The sequence below is a fragment of the Saccopteryx bilineata genome, chromosome 6, assembly GCF_036850765.1.
Source record: "Saccopteryx bilineata isolate mSacBil1 chromosome 6, mSacBil1_pri_phased_curated, whole genome shotgun sequence".
NCBI lineage: Eukaryota > Metazoa > Chordata > Mammalia > Chiroptera > Emballonuridae > Saccopteryx > Saccopteryx bilineata.
The window spans coordinates 50100604-50124891 of record NC_089495.1 but is presented as its reverse complement, the minus strand read 5'-3'; the positions used below and the strand labels follow the sequence as shown (position 1 = coordinate 50124891).

Below are 24288 nucleotides of genomic sequence, written 5' to 3'. Positions count from 1 at the left end.
CTAAAGTAAAACAACTATGAGTGGATGTGTCTCTTCTTTCTCTCCCTTCCTGTCTCTCTAGCACTCTCTTAAAAAAAAATATCGTATAACAGCAGTTACTTCTGATCTTCTAGAAAAAAAATAATTAGCATTCTCTCAGAAGGTGTTTTCAATAAAGAAAATAAAAATGGATGTAAACATATTAAAAAGCCTAGGAAGAAAAAAAAAGTTCATCTAAGAGATCAAATACCCTGTAAATTCTAGCTAGTGTAATAGTTTATAAATGAATCTAATATACTATAAATATTATGGCATCTCTATTATTACCATAGGAACTCTGCTTTCTACTCAAAAAAAGAGCAATATGTTAAAGTGACAGGTTAAACAAATTCTTTAAACAACCTTAGAAATACAACGCTTTCTGTAATAATACAATTTAGACCGAACTGTCATTTATAGCTGAATATTTACTTTAGCCAAGGCAAAGCAGTCTGCAAAGTAAAATGGCCTAGATTAACAGAGTTTATTCTACATGAAAGAATTTTAGGTTAATAGACCTGGGAAGGTTTTTTCTCAAGCCACATAATTATTTTAACCAAAATATACATAAAACCATGATTTTTCCATCTCTTAAATAACTTATTTGACTAATAATTCTTCCTTCTTCAATAAATTTCTATTGAGATCTTTTTTAAAATTAATCCTGTAATTCTTGCTTTTCATTTCTTTCTCTCTTCCCTCTTAATACCCCTTAAACAGAAATATAAAATTCCTTTCTTGGCTTGTGGAAAATGTATGTCAATTTCAACTACAAACTGGCCTAGCACTAATGAAATATACAAGCAGGGAGGTGATCCATGGTGCAAATAGATGTTTTATATTCTGATATTATCTGATTACCATGGTCTGTAAAGTTACTTGATGAAAAATCCAAGTGTAAGCAAAGTAAATTCAATTATTTCCTGTGGTCAGTGGAAAATACATGGGACCAGGAGTCCGTAAACTAGATTTTGCTCTTGTCTGTAATACTAACTAGCCATATGACCACAGACAAATGGAAGACCTTAAATTCTTCATCTGTAAAATAAAAAAATTGAACCAAATGACTTCTAAAGATGCCTTTCACTTCCAAACAGCAGGATTTCATTTCCACGTCACAAATTTCTGGCAACCCAGAGAATTCATGGTACTTTCCAGAAAAGTACTTAATGATTCAAGTTAGCAATTTAAAAGTTTCCAAGAAATTCAAATTTTAAAATATCTTTTAGACAACCCCTGCCATCTGATCAGCGGGAAAAAATGTTAAATATTAGCCAGGTGATTTTAAGCAAGTTGAAAACCAGATATTAAAAAAAAACACACACACACACAACTATCCCTGACTAAATTTTCCAGAAGCCCCAGCAAGATATTTTTTAAAAGAATTTTATAAAACTATCAAATACAAAGTTTCATCATTTCACGTGGGCCTCCCTCCTCTGTGATTAACGATCAGGGCTCCTAACTAGTCAACAATACCTCTATCGCGATGCATGTGTGTATCTTGCTTTAGGAACATATTTTACATTAAGATGCCACACCTGTACAAGCACTGAGATGTACAAGTATAATTCTCACAGAGTACTAATTTGAATATCTTATATGCCAAAACTTCCCTCCTCTATTCACTGATTTCTTTTTACCCATTCTCTTGTTTTAAAAGTAAAACAATTAGAGAATATTAGAATATGTAAAGAAAAATCATATGCCTACCCTTTTCATGTATTTCTTTCCAACATTTTTAACACACAAGTTATTTTTTACATAATTGTGACCATACAAACTTACAAATACTGTGTCTTTTTCACACAACCTTGTCAGTTTTCCATGTTATAAATTCAGAAGCAGGACTTCTAAGGGTTATATGATATTCCTGTAGATTGCCAATAAGCTGGCACTTATTGGGTATTTACTGTGTGCCAGCCCCTATTTTAAGTGCTTTATATGCATCTGCTCACTTAATCATCACAAAGATCTATGGGATAAGTGCTATTATAATTTCCATTCTCAGGGTGAAGAGCTTTCTCAGAAGAGCAAGGTTAAGAACTTCCTGAGAGCAAATTCTTGCCCACTACACCCTACTGCCATCCTTAGGAGAAAACAAACAAAACAAAACTCTTAACAGAAACTTGACTATACCACCATGTTTTCTATATTCTAGATTTCAGGAACTAAACACCTCATATTTAACTTATCCCTGAAACAAAAGAGAATGATTTATTATAGCATCTGTAAGATCACAAAACTTTTTCATGAACAAATACACCTTATACTTTTAAGTGAATCATTGGTCCTGGCTCAGTGGATGAAGCATAATCCCAGCACACTGAGCTCACAGCATCGACCCCCAGTCAAGATACATACAAGAAGCAATCAATGAGTGCACAATTAAATGGAACAACTAAGTGGAAGAGTGAGTTCATGCTTCTCTCTCTCCCTCTTCCTCTCGCTCTCTCTCATAAATCAATGGAAAAAACACTTTTAAATAAATAAAATAAAAAGTGAATCATTCTGTATATACTTTTAAAATTTTTCTAACTTAGCATGGTAAACATCTTTCCTTACACCAATACTATAACCACGTAACAGAACATGTATCTCTGTTAAGACAGAATATATGAAAATAGAGTATGTGAATCTCAAACTAAGTACATAAGAGTTTGAGAATAAACTTCAAGTGGCCAATGGAGGCCTGACCTGTGGTGGCACAATGGATCAAATGTTGAACGGGAACGCTGAGGTCGCCAGTTTGAAACCCTGGGCTTGCCCAGTCAAGGCACAAATGAGAGTTGATGCTCCTGCTACTCCCTGCCTTCCCTGTCTCTCTCTCTCTTTCTCTCTCCTCTCCTCTCTAAAATTAATTAAAAAACAATCTTGACCAAAAAAAAGTGGCCAATGGAGTCCTACGTCTCAGCAGTTCAGACATGTGCTTTCAGATTCACTTTCAGATTAACATTCAATAAATGTTAATCTATAATAAATAAGTGGGCATGTCTCTAACACATGCACTGACTGGCCCAGCCAGCCTCCCGAGTAGACACATCCAAGCACTATATTAATTGAATTATCCCTGCCAACTTCAAGAACAGAGGGATAGGGAGGTTCAAACAAACTATCTGGCATTACAGAATTCTGATCAGATAAGGACCTTGCTGCCAATTCACTGATAGGGACCCAAGAAGTCCATGAGAGAAAAAGTGACAGAAATGTAAAGGAAATAGGAACAACTTTACTATCCAAGGAAGTATTCCTTGATGGTTTGCAAAACTCATAGTTTAACTGAATAAAAAGCAGTTTCAATGGCTTTTATTATTTGTATATTTATTTTATTTCTTTTACTTTTTTTAAATAAATAAGAGTTAGATCAGTGGTTTTTTTTGTTTTTTTTTTTTACATACTGGAGCTCTATCTACAGAGTTGATGAAAGCAAATGGTTCCAAAAATGGAAATTAACCTGACTTGAATCAATATGTTCTTGGCTGTTTTAAAAAATTATGCATGGATGTCTTACAACCTGACCAGCTTCTTTTAAACTAACACAAACAGGGCCAGCCCCAAAGTGATACGTGCAAGAATACCACCGAATTTATCAGGTGGCAATGAAAAATTAATGATATAATGGAACCTGTGCGTTAAGAAAATTAATCTGACAGAGGGAGATAGGATTGAATGAAGTAAACAGAAACAGGTGTAGAGGAGAGAAATTAGGAAAATGTGGAGCCAAAACTGGAAGAAACACTGAAACACAGAAGGTGTAGAGTTCAGGATTCATTCATTCATCCACAAAGTAGTTTTTTTAGCAAGACACTGAAGAAACCACGATGAACAAACAGTCCAGTAAGGGAAGGAACACACTGACAAATGCATACACAAATAAACACATGAAAGTGCTAAGTGGTACAAAAGACAAGAACAAGCAGGGCCTGTTTCAGTTTGAGTGGACAGGCAAGGCTGTGTTAGGTACAATTCCAAAAACCATGGCGAGTGGCCTGGCAGAGGAGGAAGCAGGCAAGGAGGTGCTTATTACCCCAGGCAAAGGTAAGAGTTTCTGCCAAGGTCCTGGGGTATGAGAAAGCCTGGAATCCAGAGTATGTTAAAGCCAGGCTAGTGAGCAACGACAGGATGGAGGATGGTGCCGGATAAGGAGAGCCCCTTACTGTCCAAGGGAAGATACTTCTACTCCAAGGGTAGTGGGAAGCACCAGTGTATTAAGGATTCAGAATTAAAGCCTTAAATAGAGTAAAAATGGCAGCGAGACCAGATGAGGGGACCCTACCCCCTACTACTGCAGGGAACAGATAAAGGCAGGAGACAGAGGGAAGAGAATTACAGGTGGTAGTAGTCATGAGTGCTACTCACTAGAGTTCTTCTCTCCTTCCAGGTATATAGATGGGACTGTTCTTCCCTGCTGTTTGGAGCTAGGTATGGCCATGAGGTTGCTTTAGCCAACGGAACATAAGCAGAAGTACTGGGTGGAAGTTACGAGCTTGTGAGGGAGAACCCACACTCTTTCACTCAACAAGGGCCCACTACATTCAGTGGCTGTCCCATCAACCCAGGTTCCAGGGCATGGGCAACATGGTCCCCAGCCACCCTCAATGGAGAGGAAGAGTAGGAGGGTAAATAAACCTTTGTGTTTTAAGCCACTAAGATTTGGTAGTCATCAGCCCATAATGACCGATACAGCCATAGAATATAACGGATGTAGTGATGATGGAATAAAGGAGGCAAAAGGAGATGAAGAGAAGACACAAAGGAGGAATTAGAGATCTCAAAATCAGTGGCCGTGGAAATGATGCAATACCGCAAAAAGGAAGGCTGATCTGGGATGAAAAGTGACAATTTATGCTTCATAGATGCTGAAGGTAAAGGACTGGTAGGACAACCAAGGACACATGAGGCAGGTTAGCAGAAAACCAGACCTGAGCTGGGAGAAAAATCAAAACTGAGATAAAGAGATAGAAATTGCAAGAAAGGTATACAGCTCCCTTCTGAGTGAAGCGAGGAGATTAATCTCTATGAACCATTGTGGAGAAGAGACCATTCAGGAAAGCCCTTGGGTGGTGAGTGCAGCAAGGGGACAAAGTAAAGACAACAAAGGAGGAAGGAGAATCACAGAAGGGGATGGGTGGGTACTGCAGAGTATCAATTGCTGCAGCCATTTTGAAGACAAATAAATAAAAGGAATACGGACTGAGAAGCCACTCTACACAAAGGACAGAGGCCAGGTTGCAGGGTTACAACTGAACATCACACAACAGTTAGTAACAACGAGGTAACAGAACCCAGGGAGCTAGGTCCAAGCCCCTGAACTCAACCACAAGACCCCCTGCCTTCCATCACTGTAATGGAAGAATTTTCTCAGGTCAATATCCTTCTAAAACAAAACTTAATGGCATCACAAATAGCTCCCATTCCACAATTTTTTAGACTACCTTAAGATCTTTGGATAGTTTGTAGTTGGATAGCATTTCACATGCTCTGAGCAGTCAGCACTGTGACTTCAGACACTTCATACGTATTTCAGGTTAGTCTTTAGGACCGTGATGGCTTTAGGAGAAATTCCCACAAACATAAGCACTAAGCCAAAGAACAGGAGCTTGTTAAAGTTCTTGATACATATGACCAACTGCAAAAAGGTTATATCATTCACCATTCACCATGTTATAAAATGCAGGAGATAGTATTCTCACAAAATACTATGAGAACGGGATCCCTGAAGTTGTGGAATGGCATAGCCTTGCAAATAGGAATGCCCAGTTCACCCATGCTTGCAAAAATACCTTTTCTATCTTTGCAAATTTGCAAATTTATTAAACAAAATGGCATCTTATTTTAAGTAATGTTTCTTTAATTAACAAGGTTGAATTTTTTTTTCTGCTCTTTATTAGCTAACTGTATTCCTTTCTTTGAGGAACTGCCTATTAATGACCTTTCCTTTCTTTGAGGAACTGCCTATTAATGACCTTTCCCATTTTCTACTGGAGTGTTTTTCTTTAATTGATTTGTAAGAACTCTCAATATTTTTTAAAACTTAACACTATGGCTGAGATACAGATACAGATAGAGTACAAATATTGCTTCTAAGCTTATTATTTAACTTTTAAATACATTTATGGTACTTGTGACATACAGAACAGAGGTTTATTCATATGGGAAGGCAGTAGGCATAGTGATTAAGAACACATGGTCTGAAGCCACAATGCCCAGGTTAAAGACCCACATCACCCACTTACAGCTGTGTGACCTTGAGGTGACTTACCCTCCCATGTGTAAAATCCTCACACACATATTTAGGACTTAGTGAGTGCTCAATAAACGCTGACCCCATTATTTATTTAGTCAAGATAATCAGTGTTTTCCTTTATTAACATAATACAAGCTTACATTTGTTAAACACAATTAAGTACTTTACATACATTACCTTATTTAATCTTAAAAAAAATAACTCTCTAAGATAATACCTAGAAATCCCAATTCTCAAATGAGCAAACTGAGGCCTAGGTGAAGTAACTTCCTCAAAGGCTTCAGCTCATCAGTGGCAAAGCCATGGCTCACCTCTCAACCTCAGGCCAAATTGGTTTTTCCCCTTCATTTCATGCTTTAAAAATACTTCTTCACCCTTACATAATTATTCACCCATGATTTACGCTGTTTCTATTATTTTATATGTAACTCCTATGGTTAGTTAAAATTTATTTTAAAACATAACTTAAGATTGGGCTCCAACATTGTTTTTATGCAACAGCATTTACTGAATGGTACACTCACCGTATTTGACTCCTCACATGATACTGTAAATGTTTACACACACAGGGGTTTCTGGGTTTTCTCTTCCACACCAGAGACCTCTATCCTGTCCTTGGGCCTGCATGACAGAAAACTATCACATTTACCCCAAGATTATACTTAGGAGGAGACCTCTCTAAGAAGCATATGTTCATAGGCTGGTTTAAATCTCTTTCCCAAAATAGGTTTAAACAAAGACAAGAAAAAAAAAATTTTACGGTATGTTCTCAGCCAATCATGGAAACTATTTCCAAAACTGGCACCTGTATGTCTCAAAACTTCTTTCCCTAAAACTTGCCTCTCTTAGGCCAAGCTACCCTGCTTGGTCTTGGACTACCTGGTCATCTTAAGCATTTGCTCAATCTCACATTCTTTTCTAGAAAAAAAGGCCCCCTTATGTCTGCATCTTCCAAGTCCAGTTCAATTCTTCATAAACCTTTTCTCAAAACACCAGTTCTATCATTTCATCTTCCTCAATTCTCTGACACAAGCATTTGACCCTTTAAATTTGCTCCTTTGTACTATCATCCATCTTTTTATAGATGATTGATCTTTCCACCTGTTTAGATCATAACTCCAAGGGCCTCCTCTAACAAAAGAACATATCCTCAGCACACGGCTAAGAGTCCTAGCACAGAGCGGACTCTCAATAAATGTGGGTAAAGATTTCACAATTCCTTCCTTCCCTTTGCAAATTCAAGGCCCTCCCATCTTCTCTTATTCAAATAGACTACAGCCAAAGAAACAGAACCTGTTGCTGATTATCTAATTGGAGATGGGCCTCCACCCTGCTTCCTGTATTTGGGGATATTTCTGTTTGTTAGGGCTCCACCAGAGGGTGGAGAAAGACAGTGAGGTGAAGCTCAGGCCAGTTCAGCTGCCGATTTACTAACATATCTGATTTAAAATTACAGCCAAAATGAGGTTTTATGTTACCAGAGCATTTCAAAGAACACCACGCAGGTCTCACATTACCTCAGATAATACTGGAATCCTGAGCTGACTGAACTAGAGATGAGGAAGGCCCAAGCATATCCACTGGGAGATTATCATTCCATAGCTTCTGTCCATCCTCCTCCGGTAACACAAAGGAAAATTTAGTAATGACCTGGCTTGGTTTCATTTCATATTGCTAGATCTCCACGGGGCACAGAATGGTATTGCTGGCAAGGGCTTGACATGGAAGGAGAGTTTGAAACTGAACATACTGAGATAAGATCAGTAAGTTAAGTCGGCAGCCAGATGACTTGGGCATCAATACCCAAGTGCATACAGTCGGCAAACCCATGCAAAGAGCTGTGTCACAGTACTTTAACAAATCTTTCAGAGAAAAGGTATTTTTAGGCCCTGGGTGGTATACTGTTAAATCTAGGCCATTATGATGTTATCTCTGACACACTGAGAGACCCAAGGTAAATGCCTTCAGGAGCTCCAAAAGCAAACACAACTCAACTCTGCTCAGGGAATTATTTCTAGTTTTTCTTCTGAGCTTGCATATATTTTTTACATGCTTCCCTCTTGATGATTCCAAATCACGGGAAGCTAATTCTAGGATCGTGAGGATTCTTTTTTTTTTTTTATCACTGAGAATCATAAGTTACATTTTCTTCGGTATACATTATTGGAATATTACTAGTAGTACATCGACTCTTATAAAAGCAACTTAGAGTCAAAGCCTGCTGGTGGGAAAAGGGACTCTAGAAACAATCCAGGAAAGCCCTTATTTAACAGAATAGGAGTCCTGAGGTTTAGAGAAGTAAAGCAGCTGCACAAGGTGACTCAAATAGCTGGAAGAATATATGCCAGGCACTAAGAGCTTTGCCTATGGTGCTCATTGAATCCTCCTAAGAGCCTTATAATTTAAGTACGATTATTATCTCCACTCTACAGATGAGGACACTAAGGCACAACAGGGCTAAATTATATGCCTAACACTGCACAACTGATAAGAGGTAGAACTGAGATTACAACCCCGGTGCTCTGACCCCAGAGCCTATGCTCCAAACTACTAAACCTCTAGGACAGGGGTCCCCAAACTTTTTACACAGGGGGCCAGTTCACTGTCCCTCAGACTGTTGGAGGGCCGGACTATAAAAAAAACTATGAACAAATCCCTATGCACACTGCACATATCTTATTTTAAAGTAAAAAAACAAAATGGGAACAAATACAATATTTAAAATAAAGAACAAGTAAATTTAAATCAACAAACTGACCAGTATTTCAATGGGAACTATGCTCCTCTCACTAACCACCAATGAAAGAAGTGCTCCTTCTGGAAGTGCGGCAGAGGGGCCGGATAAATGGCCTCAGGGGGCCGCATGCGGCCAGCAGGGGCCGTAGTTTGGGGACCCCTGCTCTAGGATTAAAACCCAGGACTGCTGACTTCCCAGACAGTTCTCTCCATCATACCTCTAAGGCTCATGAAAGAGCAAACCACATTTGAAAAGGCTTGCAAATCTTGTTGGAACCTTATCAGAACAAACTTACTAATCAAAGATGTTTGTAAAGCCAGCGGCCAGGGCCACTATCACAGCAGCCCGGCCCATGCAGGTTCCCATTGGATTCGGATAGTCGGTAAAGAAACAACGGAGCCAAAAACTGATGGGCTATCATCTTTAATTCTAGCTTGCACCCGGCAGGCAAGTAAAAACACACACTGGGCTCCAAAACCCACTCACATTCAGTGCTCACAAAGCTACTGACTTATCTGAGTTTTCTAGAATCAAAGGTTTCTAGCTCACCAGACTTAATCACCTCTGTTCCCCATCTTCTTCCTTCTCTCTGCACAAACTCTGCACTAACTGGCTTCTCACTCAACACTCCACCATCTTGGCTGCTTCTCCTGGCCACATGGCCTCCTTCTGCTCTCTGCTCTGCTCCCTCCTCTAATGATAATCTCAGGAACCAAAGAGAGCAAGCTCCTGTTCTGCCCCCATTTTATAGTGTAGAAATCCAAACCTTTAATCAATATACAAAATAGGGAAGTCTCTAATACAAAGTCACTTATCTGGGGCATGATGGGATTGTACCACCCCACATCAAAAAGGGTGGGAAAGGCTTAATCCCAAAACCAAGCCCCAGGCTACAAGGATTCTGCCTGCCCACAGCCCGCCTCCAACACACATTAATATCACCTGGATGACAGCCTCCACATGGGCAGCACCATCTTTAACAACGTGAGCATAATATATTTAATCTGCCCAACAATGTTTCTTAAGCCTGACCAGGTGGTGGCACAGTGGATAGAGCATAGACCTGGGATGCTGAGTAACCAGGCTTGAAACCCGGAGGTTGCCAGCCTAAGCACAGGCTCACTAGCTTAAGCGTGGGGTCGCCGGCTAAAACATGGGGCCGCCGGCTGGAGTGTGGGATCATAAACACGAACCCATTGTCACTGGCTTGAGCCCAAAGGTCGCTGGCTGAAGCAAGGGGTCACTGGCTCAGCTGGAGCCCCCAGAACAAGGCACATATGAGAAAGCAATCAATGAACAACTAAGGTGCCTCAACTATGAATTGATGCTTCTCATCTTTCTCCCTTCCTGTCTGTCCGTTGGTCCCTCTTTCTTTCTCTTAAAAAAAATAAAAATAAAAGACATTTCTTAAGTAATCTGGAAACACTGAATAGTGCATCAACAGATTATTAACTTTATCATAATGGCATTATAATTATGTTTAAAAATCCTTATTTTTAATAATACACTCTAGGTATATAGGGATGAAATGATAGGAAGTCTGGAACTCACAATCACACCAAAAAAAGAACAGCTGAAACAAGTCTGGCAAAATCTTGATAATTATTATTGAATCTGGGTGATGGAATATGAAGGTTCATTACACTAGTCTCTCTCCCCCTTTCTTCAAGCTTTTCAAATAAACTAATTCAGCACCATTTTTAATGGCCCACAAACCTAAACATTAAAAAAAATGAATCTATGGAACAATAAAAAATTTATGAGCACATCTCAATTTTACATTTTGTTAAATGGCAGCCGTTATAACCCAATAAACTATTTAATTTTGTTGTTTTTTATCTTTTTATTTTAAGTGAGAGGAGAGATAGAAACAGACTCCCACCTGTGCCCGAACAGGGATCCACCCAGCAACCCCTGTCTGGGATCCATGCTCTCTGCCTATCTGGGGCCGGCTCCCAATTGAGCTATTTTTAGTACCTAAGGCAGAGAGGCTCCACCAGCCTTTCTAGAGCCCCAGGCCAATGTGCCAAATCAATCAAACCTTGGCGAGGAAGATGGATGGGGGAGGGGGGAGGAGGGGAAGGGGAAGGGGAAGGGGAAGGGGAAGGGGAAGGGGAAGGGGAAGGGGAAGGGGAAGGGGAAGGGGAAGGGGAAGGGAAAGGGTGGAGAAGCAGATGGTCACCTCTCCTGTGTGCTCTGATCGGGAATCGAACCTGGGACTTCCACACGCCAGGTCAACACTCTACACTCAGCCAACCGGCCAGGGCCTGATTTTGTTGTTTCTGAACTACAAGCCACTTATCAAAACTAGAAGCATGGGAAGAGCTAGTTAAATCGATACCTTGTTCTTTTTTTTCTGTTAGTCCATCTGCAGAACAGCTAGGTAAGAATATTTGATGGGAGTTTATTACACTGCAGGCATTGTATTAGCACTGACCCAAGTCGTCCAAGACAGAACAACATAATATTTCCATCCAAGCATAGATCAATGGACCTCAGGATTCCAAACCCTGGCTTGGTTGTGGCTCTGCCTTCTGCATGGATCAGAGTTACTTTCTAATTCATCCTAAAACAAAGCGGAGCTGGAACCTGTGTGGCAGGTACACCTGCTGTGGCTTCCTGGCAGACACTGGGGAGCAGAAAGAGGAAGGAGGCAGTGGCAGAGTAGCTGGCAGGAGGTGAGGGAAGTGAGGTTTATGGGTAATTTTTAGTATCTGTAAGCTATCCCAAATTCTTCCTTCTGCAATGCAAAACCACTGCAATGCATTTCCCATTCAGGAGGAGCCTTTTACTCACCAAAGCAGGCACACATGCTTTCCCACATTTTGTATTTGTTTCATCACAGGTTTTATCAGACAAGTGACTATAGACAGACAACACTAGGAATTAAGACACCACCTAGGTGTCTGGCTACTCATGCTTACGTGTATCCTGGGCAAAGAGATATACTATTAAAGTGTCATAAGGTAACACAGTAGAAATATGTCACACAACAGAAATGGACACTGTCACTATCAGTAAGCCATTTTCCAGATATTCAAGGACTGTTGCACTTTAGTAATTAGCAGTGTTGTGTCTACCCTGGCACTTCTGTGCTCAACCTAATGGCTCATTAAATCAATAGCTCCTCTTCAGTCCAAGTCTGCATGCACTTGGAAATCATGGTACAGTCATGTTTTATTTACTCTTCTTTTGCCTCAAATCCCTGATGAGGACAATAGCCCCCAGTTTAAAGAACTAAGTTTTGTGTAAAAACAGAAAAGATGTCACATATGTTTGCAAGCTATATCCTTAACATATACACATTGGCTAAAGTTGGGAAGATACAGACATCCTACTTAGGCAAAAGCACATAAGTTTGGGTTAAGGATGAGGTGCTGGGTTCTGGTCTTTTGCCAACTCCTTATCATCAACAGATCAACTTCAGAAAAACTGAACAATAAAATCCCTGTTTATTATGAGACAAACTGGACTTTGCAGAATCTGGAGTAAGTTGGCAGAGCTGGCAATGGAAAGAAAAATCAAACTGAGCAAGCTGAATTTGGAAATCAGTGAAACTTCATCTCCAATCTCCACAAACATCATTCATGTCATCCTGTGTCTGCCCAAGAAGGGCATCAATCTGCCACCAAAAAGATGCCCCAGCCCCTGTTATTAAGGGACCTGGCACTCCACCCTGATGATAACCCACACACAGCACAATAACCCAGAGAAGCACTTCCAAGGCCCATCTTCGTGCTTCATTCCAACACCACAAGTCACCCCCCCCCCACACACACACACACACACACGCAAACAAGTCCCTTTCAAGAAAACAAACATCAGCGACAAGCAAGTTGCTACTAAAAGTTTCCAGCTGCCCTAGGAAGCATACTGCTGTTCAAACTGCTCAAACGTCGCTCCTCTCCCGCACCATCCCAGTGATCAGGCCTACTATGTTTCCAAATATAGTAGGTCCAGCCCTGGCTGTGGAAAAGTTGATTTAAAATTTCATCTCCCTCACATCCAGGGGGCCCGTTCTCCAAAGACCTTCTGCTACAACCAAGTTAATCTAAAATTGCTTGCTTGCTTCGCTTGTTGCAAATCTCCAAGCTTCGCAGTAATTTGCACCAAGCTGGAATTACCAAGGGTTCCTTCCTACCATGCCCCTGTAACCCTTCTAAGAGGCCAAACCTCAGGATGCCGGCTAGAAGAAGGGAGTGAAGAGGATGCGGAACCCCTTCCCTTTTGGAGATCGGCCCACCCAAAGGGTCCGCAGGGCTATCTCCAACCCTGGGTTGCGGACTGGAAAATGAAGCTCCCATTTCCACGCCACAGGTGCCAACCCCCTTCACATAGCGGAGCAAAAGGGGACTGTGGAAGGGATTGAGGGTGGCGGGGAAGGAGAGTCATTTCTCAATTGGCAGAGGGGGCTAACCTGGCCGGGGGAGGGCGAGGTGGAGATGGCGATGTTACTCCCAGGAAAGGGACGGCAGTGGAGCGAGGACCCCCGGACGCAGGGTGGGATCTGAAAGTTGCTGTCCCTCCACTACCGTCCCTCGTCCCCTAATCAACGCCCCAAACCCACTTCCCCACCACCTCTTAATCTTGAAGACCCAGCAGGGTCGGATGTTCCACCTCAGCCCCGCCAACTTCTAAGAGCAGTGGGGAGGTGGCCCCCCGCCCACCTCCCTCTGCCCCTCGTCGGCACTCACCAGGACCACCGAGCCGCGCACTACCTCCGACACGCTCTGCCGCAGTTCGGCCGCTGTGCCCGGCTTACTCAGCGCCCGGGTGAACTTCCGAGTCTCCGCCGAGGCGGGGGGCAAAGACAGCTGCGACATCCTCGCCGACGCCGCGCCCGCGCCCGCGCCCGCGGTCCGGCCGGGCCGCGCTGCCGCCAGGTGCGCCCTCGGCGCCCCGCCCGCCCTCGGCTCCCAGCGCCGCCGCTCGCCTGCTTCCCTGGCCGCGTCCTCCAAGCCGTGTCACGCTCCGAGGCTACCCGCTTGGCGTCCGCAGCCCCCTGCGTTCGGAGCAGCGCCTGGGCTCGCTAGGGGCAACCGTGCCCGTGGCGGTGGCAGCGGCGGCTCCCCCATGCCACCAACCTTCCTCCGCGGCCGCTCGCCGGGCCGCCTCCTCGGGGCGGGGTGTCCGGCGCGGCGTGGGGCGGGGCGGACGGAGGAGGGGCCGGCGCGGCGGGACGGCGGGCCCCGCAGGGCTGTCCGGCCCGCACGGCGCGGCGCTGCGCGGCGCGGGAGCTAGGCAGCTGGCTGCTGACACTGAGCCGTGCGGGAACCCGAGCTGGGCAGGCGGGGACTCCAGGGGTCGCCTCCGCTCCGGCCCGATGTTCCTGGGCCGAACGACCGACGACCCAAGGCGAGGGCCGCCCACGCCAGTGGGAGAGTGCACAGCCCCGGGCTGGAGAAGGGCGAAGACCCGGGAACCGGCGCCTGTACACTGAGACTCTGGCTTTCCTGCCTGTGATCCCCCCCAGAGCCCTGGAGACTGTGCGGTCACCCTAGGCATCGGTCCCCGGGACACCACGCCCCCCCGTGTGCCTAGCGCCGAGGGGATGGGAATTTCTAGACAGTGGCCTGATCCAGGACCCAGAGAGCACCGGGCCGTTCGTAAGCCGCGGAGGTGCGGAGCCGGACGGAGCGCCCAGGCACCCGTGGGGCGCTCCTCGGCCTAAATCCACTCTTTCACCTACAGAGGCGCCGAGCGAACTATGGGAAGCCTCTAGGAACCTACGGGACTGTCCGGGATGAGGGACGTCGTGGGCCAGGACAGTCGCTTGCGAGTCACTCAGACCCCAGCCCGCTAGGTCTACCTGCTACGTCACCTTGGACAGGATCAAAACTTCTGAGCTTCGCATTATGTTTTTTATAAACTAAGGGCAATAATTTGCAATTGGCTGAAATTATACGATATGTCTGTCTGCCGCCCCTCCGCGGCTGAGACGGGCGGGACAGCAAAGCGCGGGCCCGGGAAATCCTGAAGCGCCAGTCTGGGAGCCCAACGTGATCCAAAAGCTGGCGGCTGCTAGCGACAGCGGTCGCTAGAGAAACTTCTTCACATAACCTTTGCCGCTAAGGGGCACCCACCGCCTTTCTCCTTTTCTCCTCTTTTTTTGTGGAAACCCTCACCAACCCAACCCTGTCCCCATCGCTGAGGGGGCCCACTGGCAGGGAGAATTTACGCAGGGACCTTAGCGCATGCTCAGTGGTTTGGGTTTGGGCGAATTCCCGGGGCGGGCACCCTCTTAAGAGTGGCACCGGTGATTGGCCCGTCAGTGAAAACCACGCCTCTCTTCTGCTGATGGACAGCTCTTTACCTGCCTGATCAGCTTCCGCAGCGCGCACGGTGGCCTCTTAGACCCGGCCTTCAAGGTAATCCCGGTGGGTCCTCCCGCTGACGTGCGCGAGCTCCTCGAGCTGCTGTTACTTCGAGGAAGGAGGCTGCCAATTTGCGTTCCACCTCGCCAGAAAACCAAATAGTTGCCTAAAGTGGAATCTTAAAGTGATAGAGAAAACTACCAATCCAGTGCTGAACGCAAGTCATCGCCGTTCAGGACTTAATGGGCAGGTCTGGCACATAATAAGGCAGGAGGTTAGGCATGCAGTCAGCACTCAATAAATGCTGGCGGGGTTGGATTGTTTTTCTAGTGGTTTGGAACGTAGGATGTGGCACTGAGTGAACCTGACAGGCTGGAAGATAAACAATATAAGTAATGTGTGGTTTTTAAAAACAATCACAGACTGCCTGACCTGTGGTGGCGCAGTGGATAAAGCGTCGACCTGGAAATGCTGAGGTCGCCGGTTCGAAACCCTGGGCTTGCCTGGTCAAGGCACATACGGGAGTTGATGCTTCCAGCTCCTCCCCCCTGTCTCTGTCTCTCTCTCCCTCTCTCTCTCCTCTCTAAAATGAATAAATAAAATTAAAAAAAAAAAAAAAAAAACAATCACACACTAACCTATTTCCTCTATGAAATCGGGGAATGGCCTACATTTTCCAGGGCTCTATAGTGCCAAGAGTAGACTGAACGACCCCACCCCAGGATAGGCCAGCCTCACCCTGCCTTTCATAGGGACCCTGTGCTGTTTTATATGGCCATCCACACCCCGAATTTACACCTCTGAGCTATACTGGTGTATGTCAGCGCAGTTCTTACCTGAACTGTCAGATGCCAGTCTGAGAATCCTAAATTAAGATTTCCCTTTGAACTATTGACTCCTGGAGAAGTCACAACACATTTACCCACTATGTTAACTTGGGTTGCTAAACAAATAACCACTTCCATAGAAGGCAAACATATATTAACAAAAACACACAAGTGTTTTGGGGGGAGTCTTTTTTCTTCTCATGTTTCATTTCGTTTAAGAAAAGAGCACATATATCTGGAAAGGGAAGAGTTCCCCAACCTTCTTTCCTAATTTCATCCTCATCTCTACCAGCCCTAAATTCTGCGCTTGCTAGCTGACTCATTATATTCTAGAATTGGCAACTTTTCATTGAGGAAGCAGGGGATGATGATATGTAAGGTGCTGATAGTAGTAACTGACAGTGTCTAACCAAGTGCAAATTCTTACAGTCAGAGAAGGAGGCATGGAAATGTGAACTAAGCCCAGGAAGACTGATTTTCTCAGGAACCCAGAGCTAAGACTCTTTTTCCTGATAAAATGTATTGTTAACAAATGGAACATTTCTCATGTCCAAGGTTCAACAGAAACTTGGTCATTCTGTTTGAGTTGAATTGTATCCCCCACCAAAATACATATTGAAGTCCTAATCCCAGTACCTGTGAATGTGACCAAGTTAAAATGAGGTCATTCTGTACCAACATGACTGTGACATCCTTATGAGAAGAGACACGGATGCGGACACACCAGGAGAAGGCCATGTGGCTACAAAGGTTGGAATGATACATCTACAAGTCAAGAAACATCAAGGGTTGCTGGCAGCCACCAGAAGGTAGGTAAAAAAAGGATACTTCCCTTGAGCCTTTGGAGAGAGTGTGGTCTTGCTGGCACCTTGATTTTGGACTCCAGAATTTTAAGAGAATAAATTCTGTTCTAAGCCACCTAGTTTGTGGTACTTTATTACAGCAACCTTTGGAAACTAAGGCAAAGACTTTCTTTAAATCCCCACCTAGAGTTGTGTGAGTTCTTACAGCATCAACTCCTCCAGAGAGGAGTCACACTTTTACAGAAGAAGCATCAGCTCTAAGCAAAGGCGCTTCATGGGATGGCAATGGATGGTGTTTAAGGTGTGGTGGAAGATACATCCATCGACTTTAGCTTGAGGATTAAGCCTGTCTTGGTTTTCCCAAAACTATAGAAAGAACGCTTTTCTTTAGTTAAGGATGATACTAGTAGGTAGTGGAGATGAGGTATAATTGCAGCCTGTTTTGAAAGATTGCATGTAAATGACTACTATACTCACATATTTGTAATTCAAACATTATCTATGTTTGAATAACCTCTCACTGCATTGTTTTCTTGTTAGGTTTGCTATAGGATTTATATGTGTCTTAATGACACCTAATTAGTTTAGTCTTTTCCAAGTATATCTTGAAAGAGCATATCTGTTTTTAGCATAAATAAAAAGTAATCTGTAAAGAGTAGTCAGTCTTGTGGATTGTAGCACCCAAGGAAGTGCAAAGGAAGCTTTCATTCATTATTTTATCTTTGCATTAACTGCATTTTTAAAATAAAATGAAAGTTTACATTTGATTTTTCCTATGTGAGTTGGAACTTTTATTTTATAAAAAACATGAACTCTTGGCCCTGGCCGGTTGGCTCAGCGGTAAAGTGTCGGCCCAGCATGTGGAAGTCCCGGGTTTGATTCCCAGCCAGGGCACACAGGAGAAATGCCCATCTGCTTCTCTACCCTCCCCCCTCTCCTTCCTCTCTGTCTCTCTCTTCTGCTCCCACAGCCAAGGCTCCATTGGAGCAAAGTTGGCTCCAGGCACTGAGGATGGCTCCATGGCCTCCACCTCAGGCACTAGAATGGCTCTCATTGCAACAGAGCAACACCCCAGATGGGCAGAGCATTGCCCTCTGGCGGGCACGCTGGGTGGATCCTGGTCAGGCGCAGGCAGGAGTCTGTCTCTCTGCTTCCCCACTTCTCACTTCAAAAAAATACAAAAAACCAAAACAAAACTCTTTTATTCAAGACATTACTAGAAATCAAAATGTATGTACAATAATAATAAAATTCTGAAGTTTCTTACAATCTACTCGTGAAGAGACTTTGGGTTTTTATTGTGGTGAAATACATGTAATGTAATGTTTCCTATTTTAGCCATTTTTAAGTATACAGTTGAGCGGCATTAAGTACATGTGCATTATTGTGCAACAATTATTAACATTCATCTCCAGAACTTTTTCATCATTCCAAACAGACTCTATACCCATTAAACAGTAACTCCCCTTCCCCTCAGTCCTTGGCAACCACCATTCTATTTTCTGTCTCTGTGAATTTGACTATGCTAGGTACCTCATATGAATGAAATCATACACATAATTCTTTTTGTGTCTAGCTTATTTCACTTAGCATGTGTTGGAATTTCCTCCTTTTAAGGCTAAACAATATTCCATTGTGTGTGTATGTGTATATATACATATTTTTTTTAAATCAATTCATCCATCAATGGACACTTGGATTGTTTCCCCTTTTGACTATTGTGAATAATGCTGTTATGAACGTGGCTGTGCTAATGTTTGTTTGGGTCTCTGCTTTCAACTCTTTTGCGTATGTACCCAGAAGCAGAGTTGCTGGATTATATGGTAATTTTATGTTTCATATTCTGAAGGATTATAGTCTATTTTCTAAGTGGTATTTATAATGCTTGTTTTCTAGGAACATTGGTTAATTAATTTTAGAAAACCAGCTTTTTAAAATTTTACCAACATACATAGAAACAGAACTTTTCCTTCAAGATAGAGCATCCAGGGAAAGGTGTGCAATTAATCTAACACACAAATTTACAGACACCACATGGGGTTAATGGTACTGAAGGAATCCCCTTTTACTTCTATGTTAGGAGAGATTCCCAGAGATGAAATATGAGGTCTTTAAGACATCACGAATACCAGAGCTTCTCAAACTTCGTTAGGCATATCAGTCACCTGGGGATCTTGTTAAAATGCAGGTTCTGATTCAGAATGTCAGATGTGGTGCCCCAAATTCTACATTTCTAACAAGCTCTCAGTTAATGTGAAACTCTTCGCTGATGCAGATGGTACTGATGCACAGGCCACATTCTGAATGGCAACAATTTAGACTTCCATTTCCAGCAGTATGGCAAACTGCAGGCCTCTAAACATTCTCCAACTGACCTCTAAAATTTAAGGGGAAAGAAAACCAAACACCCAATTTTAAAAATAGGCAAAACTTTAACCAAACAATTCAGAGAAAAGATATAAAATAATAAACACTGTCTTGTGTCAAACACCATCCTGCTGTGTATTTGGGGTTAATGTAAGCTCCACAAATTAAGCATTACTATTTTTGTCTGATATAGTTAATATTTGATTATATATGTTCACATATTTATTAGTTGATTTGTTCATCATTCTTTTTTCCATCCCATATCTTTTGTTTGGGATCACCTTTAACTTATCCAATAGTAAACCCAGTGACAGTTTTGGTACCTATGTAGTTTCTCTCTTTCTAAAATTCTAAACCCCAAAAATTTTTCCTCATGATTCTTTATCATGAGGGTATGGAAGAAGTGAAACAGTTACTGAGCTATCAGTGTCATAACCAAACTTTTTGGCCTAACTTGTTCTCCTCTCTGCAAACCTGCAAGCAAATAGAAGCATTAACCAGCACCTTTTCCTTACTTGGCTTGACATCCAATCTCAATACTTCTGCCATACAACAAACAAAGAAAAAAATCCAGCTATATCAACAACCCTTCTGAATAAATGAAAGGTTATCATTACAGTGAAGAAACAGTTAAGCTGTAATATACAAACAAAATGTAAGGAATTGTTAGTAGAATAATTCTACTAATTTATAAAGATTGGGGTTTATTTTCAAAGTAAGTGATCTAGGGATAGAAAAAGGGGCAACCATGTGGTATTTCTTGGTTCAGATTTTTTCCTTATATCCTATTTTGACTCTACAATTTTCTTAGTCACTGAAATATTGCTTAGATAATTTAGAATAATCTGTCATGTTCTAACAGCAGAATACAAATCGAAAACTTTCTATTATCTTTCACATGTAAAATGTTCTTAAACTGATAGAGATAGGGTTAGGAAATACCTATCTCTGTAAAACATTAAATTTATCCTCATCTTTTGTTAATTGACACAATTTTATTCAGCCAACAAATACTTACTGAGCATCCACTCTGCACTAGATACAGTTCTAAGTACAGAAGATATAGCATGATTTTAAAAAGATCAGATTGTCTCCCCTTTTGTGGAGCTTACCTTCTAGAGCAGAAGACAATCCATACAAAGTCAAATAAGCGAAAGAGAGTATTTTGACAAAGGTAAGTGCTTTTACAAAACCTGGGATGGTAAAGCAGGGAGGGACTATGATTTATTGTGGATGAGGTGGTTTGAAATGTAAGTAGTATGGCCAGGGAAGGTTTCAATGAGAAAGGACCTATTGAATAAAAACATGAAGGCAGTTAAAGAGTGAGCCAGCCATACCATGTTTAGGAGAAGAACATCCCCAGCAATAGAAATAGAAGTGCAAAGACTTAGGCACCAAAGCCAGTGTGGCTGGAGTGGAGTAAGGGAATGTGTAGATGAAGGATGTGAAGCTAGAGCCGTAGGCTTAGAAGGGGAACAGATTAGGTGGTACTTTGTAGGCCACTGTAAGGACTTTGGGCTTTAACTCTGAGTATCTGAAAAGCCACTGGAGTGTCTTGAGTACTATCGCTGGATGTGAACTAGTCCAGTTTCTTAGGTACCCTGGAAGACTGCATTTCCCTACCTAATGGGCTTCTTTTACTGAGTTGTATGGAAGTAGATCAAAGTGATGTATACCATTTCTAAACCTAGCCATAAAACTCCCTGCATGATCCCTCTGTTCCCTCTCCTGCAGCTACCATGGAAACCCCATGTTGAAGATGGAGGCATTCAAGATGGAAGGAACGTGGATCCCTAAGTCATTGCTTAGAGAAGAGTTCCTCAGGATTGCTTCCTGAGGAATATCCATATTAGACTTTGTGTGATCAAGAAAGAAACTCTGTGTTTAGTCACTGAGGGATTTTTTGGGGGGTGGAGGCACAGCTATGTTGACTAGGGTTGGAGAAGGAGAATGGAGGCAGGTAAATCACAAAGATGATAACAATTCAACCAAGAGAGAACTATGATTGTCTATTATTTTATTCATAAAAATAACATTCCAGCCTGATCAGGCAGTGGTGCAGTGGATGGAGCATCAGACTGGGCTGCAAAGGGCCCAGGTTCGAAACTCCAAGGTAGCTGGCTTGAGTATGCGCTCACCAGCTTGAGCATGGGGTTGCTGGTTTGAGCATGGGGATCATAGACATGACCCATGGTCGCTGGCTTGAGCCCAAAAGTCGCTGGCTTGAAGCCCAAGGTTGCTGGCTTGAGCAAGGGGTCATTTGCTCTGCTGTAGCCCCCTGTCAGGGCACATATGAGAAAGCAATCAATGAAGAACTAAGATGCCTCAACAAAGAATTGATGCTTTTCATATCTCTCCCTTCCTGTCTGTCTGACTTTATCTGTCCCTCTCTCTGACACTCTCTGTGTCTGTCAATAAATAAATTAATTAATAACATTCTACTCTTCTGAAAAGCTACTCACAGTCCAATGGAGAAAACAACTTCATAAGTATAGCTGTGAACCATGGATAAGGAAAGTGAAATGACAAGCTTTCTATGAGTGAACCACAGGCAGCTTCACAGGGTGAAGTCGAAGGGGATACTTTGCTTTCACTGGATGCTGCCTTGTGACCGGTGCCTAGAACAGCTAGAGCAGTGGTCCCCAACCTTTTTTGGGCCACGGACCAGTTTAATGTCAGAAAATATTTTCACGAACCGACCTTTAGGGTGAGACGGATAAATATATCACGTGACTGACACAAGCGTCAAGAGTGAGTCTTAGCCTGACCAGGCGGTGGCAGAGTGGATGGAGCATTGGACTGGGATGCAGAGGACCCAGGTTCGAGACCCCGAGGTCCCCAGCTTGAGTGCGGACTCATCTGGTTTGAGCAAAGCTCACCAGCTTGGACCCAAGGTCGCGGGCTCGAGCAAGGGGTTGCTCGGTCTGCTGAAGGCCCATGGTCAAGGCACATATGGGAGGGCAATCAATGAGCAACTAAGGTGTCGCAACGAAAAACTAATGATTAATGCTTCTCGTCTCGCTCTGTTCCTGTCTGTCTGTCCCTATCTATCCCTCTCTCTGACTCTCTCGCTGTCTCTGTAAAAAAAAAAAAAAAAAAAAAAAGAGTGAGTCTTAGACGAATCTAACAGAAGGAATCTGGTCACTTTTTAAAAATAAAACATCGTTCAGACTTAAATATAAATAAAATGGAAATAATGTAAGTTATTTATTCTTTCTCTGCAGACTGGTACCAAATGGCCCACGGATCGGTACTGGTCCATGGCCCAGGGGTTTGGGACCACTGAGCTAGAGGACCTGGGGCACAACAGGTTTACATGATAACATTTATAAAACATCAACACAGGGTCTGTTCCATAACAAATTATTATTATTATTGTTCTCAGAGCTGTTTACTGTACACACTGAGAGGGTCTAGATAGGGAGATGAAATACCCCAAGGCTCTCTTTTTCTCTTTGAATTAGCCACTCTCTTTTAACCACTTGTCACTAGCAGTTTTGCTATAATTTGTGAATGTTGTTCATGTTCTACAAAGATTGAGTGACATCAAAAGAACAAATGGTGTTTGTTTATTTAATTTTTTTGGTAGTCCAGAATACCATTAATACTCTTACAAAACCTGGTTGTTGTGTCATCATTTAATAAAAAAGAGTTGGTGACTGATGTTGAGTGAAAACTGTCTTTAGTATCATTGAATATCAACAACCTATTAGTATTATTATACTAGATATAACCAAATAATGATCGTATGTAATAACAGTGAATGTATAATAATAATACGTAGTTTGGTTTAAAACCATTCTTATTTTAGCAGATGAATTTCCACAAAATTCCTGCTTGATAAGTAAATTAATGTTCATGTCACAGATGAAGTGTATAAACACAAATAGAAATGTGTTCCTGGTAACTTAGTATCTCTCCAAATAGGCTAAAATGGGGCTTGTGCATCAAGGCCGTATTCAAGGAAGTAACTAGAGCTTTCTCCTCATTTATTTCCAATGTAGGTAAGGCTTTCCAATGAACCAATGCAGCAGAAACTAGATAGGAATTCTGCATGATATAGATATTTTTTTGTGACAGAGACAGAGAGAGGGACAGATAGGGACAAACAGAAAGGAAGAGAGATGAGAAGCATCAGTTCTTCATTGTGGCACCTTAGTTGTTCATCGATTGCTTTCTCATATGTGCCTTGACTGGGTGGCTACAGCAGAGCAAGTGACCCCTTGTTCAAGCCAGCAACCTTGGGCTCAAGCTGGTGAGCCTTGCTCAAACCAGATGAGCCTGTGCTTAAGCTGGCGACCTCGGAGTTTCAAACTCAGTCCTCTGCGTCCAGTCTGACACTCTATCCTCTGCGTGACCGCCTGGTCTGGCTCTGCCCAATTTCTTAAATATCTACCTGAATTTACTGGTTGAAATAGGACCTGAAAACAAGTTTCTTTTGAGAAAGATTTATTTAGCAAAATTTATGCAATTTTTCTAAACAATACAGTAATAAGAATAAAAATACTGTTTAAACAGATGGAGGGGTATCTTCAACAATGATGGAAGTGAGAATCAGGGGGAAAAACTGAACTTATGAAAGGGTTATGCCTCTTAAAAATATACCATTTCTCATAGCAGGAAAATGTTGGTCTCTAAAAGCCTTTTCCCAGGCTTGGGCTCCAGGAGAATGTCTGCCAGAAAACAGTGGCAGAGGAGCAGGGCCAAAGGGAATCTGTGGTTAGCACAAAGAGTCCCGCCTGGTGTGGAATTCCTACGTTGTGCCCTGGGGGAAGCCGTAAGGCAGAATCCCTTTCCCACTTGGGAAAATGCTTGTGTCTAAAAGGGTAATGGTGCTGTTGAGGACTGGCTACAAAATTTACCATACATAATCTGTTCAGGACTGGCAACATAATTTGCAGAGCCCAGTGGAAAATGAAAATGTGAGCCCCTTTATCAAAAAATTTTAAGAGCCCAGGGTGTGGGGTGGTCAGCA

The 24288-nt window shown here is 42.7% G+C and overlaps 1 protein-coding gene across 8 annotated transcripts in view; it reads right to left on the bottom strand.

The window, feature by feature from the left end:
- Window positions 1-14109, bottom strand: part of DOCK9 (dedicator of cytokinesis 9) — a 345301-nt gene extending 331192 nt beyond the window's left edge. For all 8 annotated transcript variants that reach the window (XM_066236469.1, XM_066236475.1, XM_066236493.1 and 5 more), the window contains exon 1: window positions 13697-14109. In XM_066236469.1, coding sequence (XP_066092566.1) covers window positions 13697-13825 — 129 coding nt within the window. In that variant the 5' untranslated portion in view covers window positions 13826-14109. The remainder of the gene's footprint in view (window positions 1-13696) is intronic.
- Between the last annotated feature and the right edge of the window lie 10179 nt (window positions 14110-24288).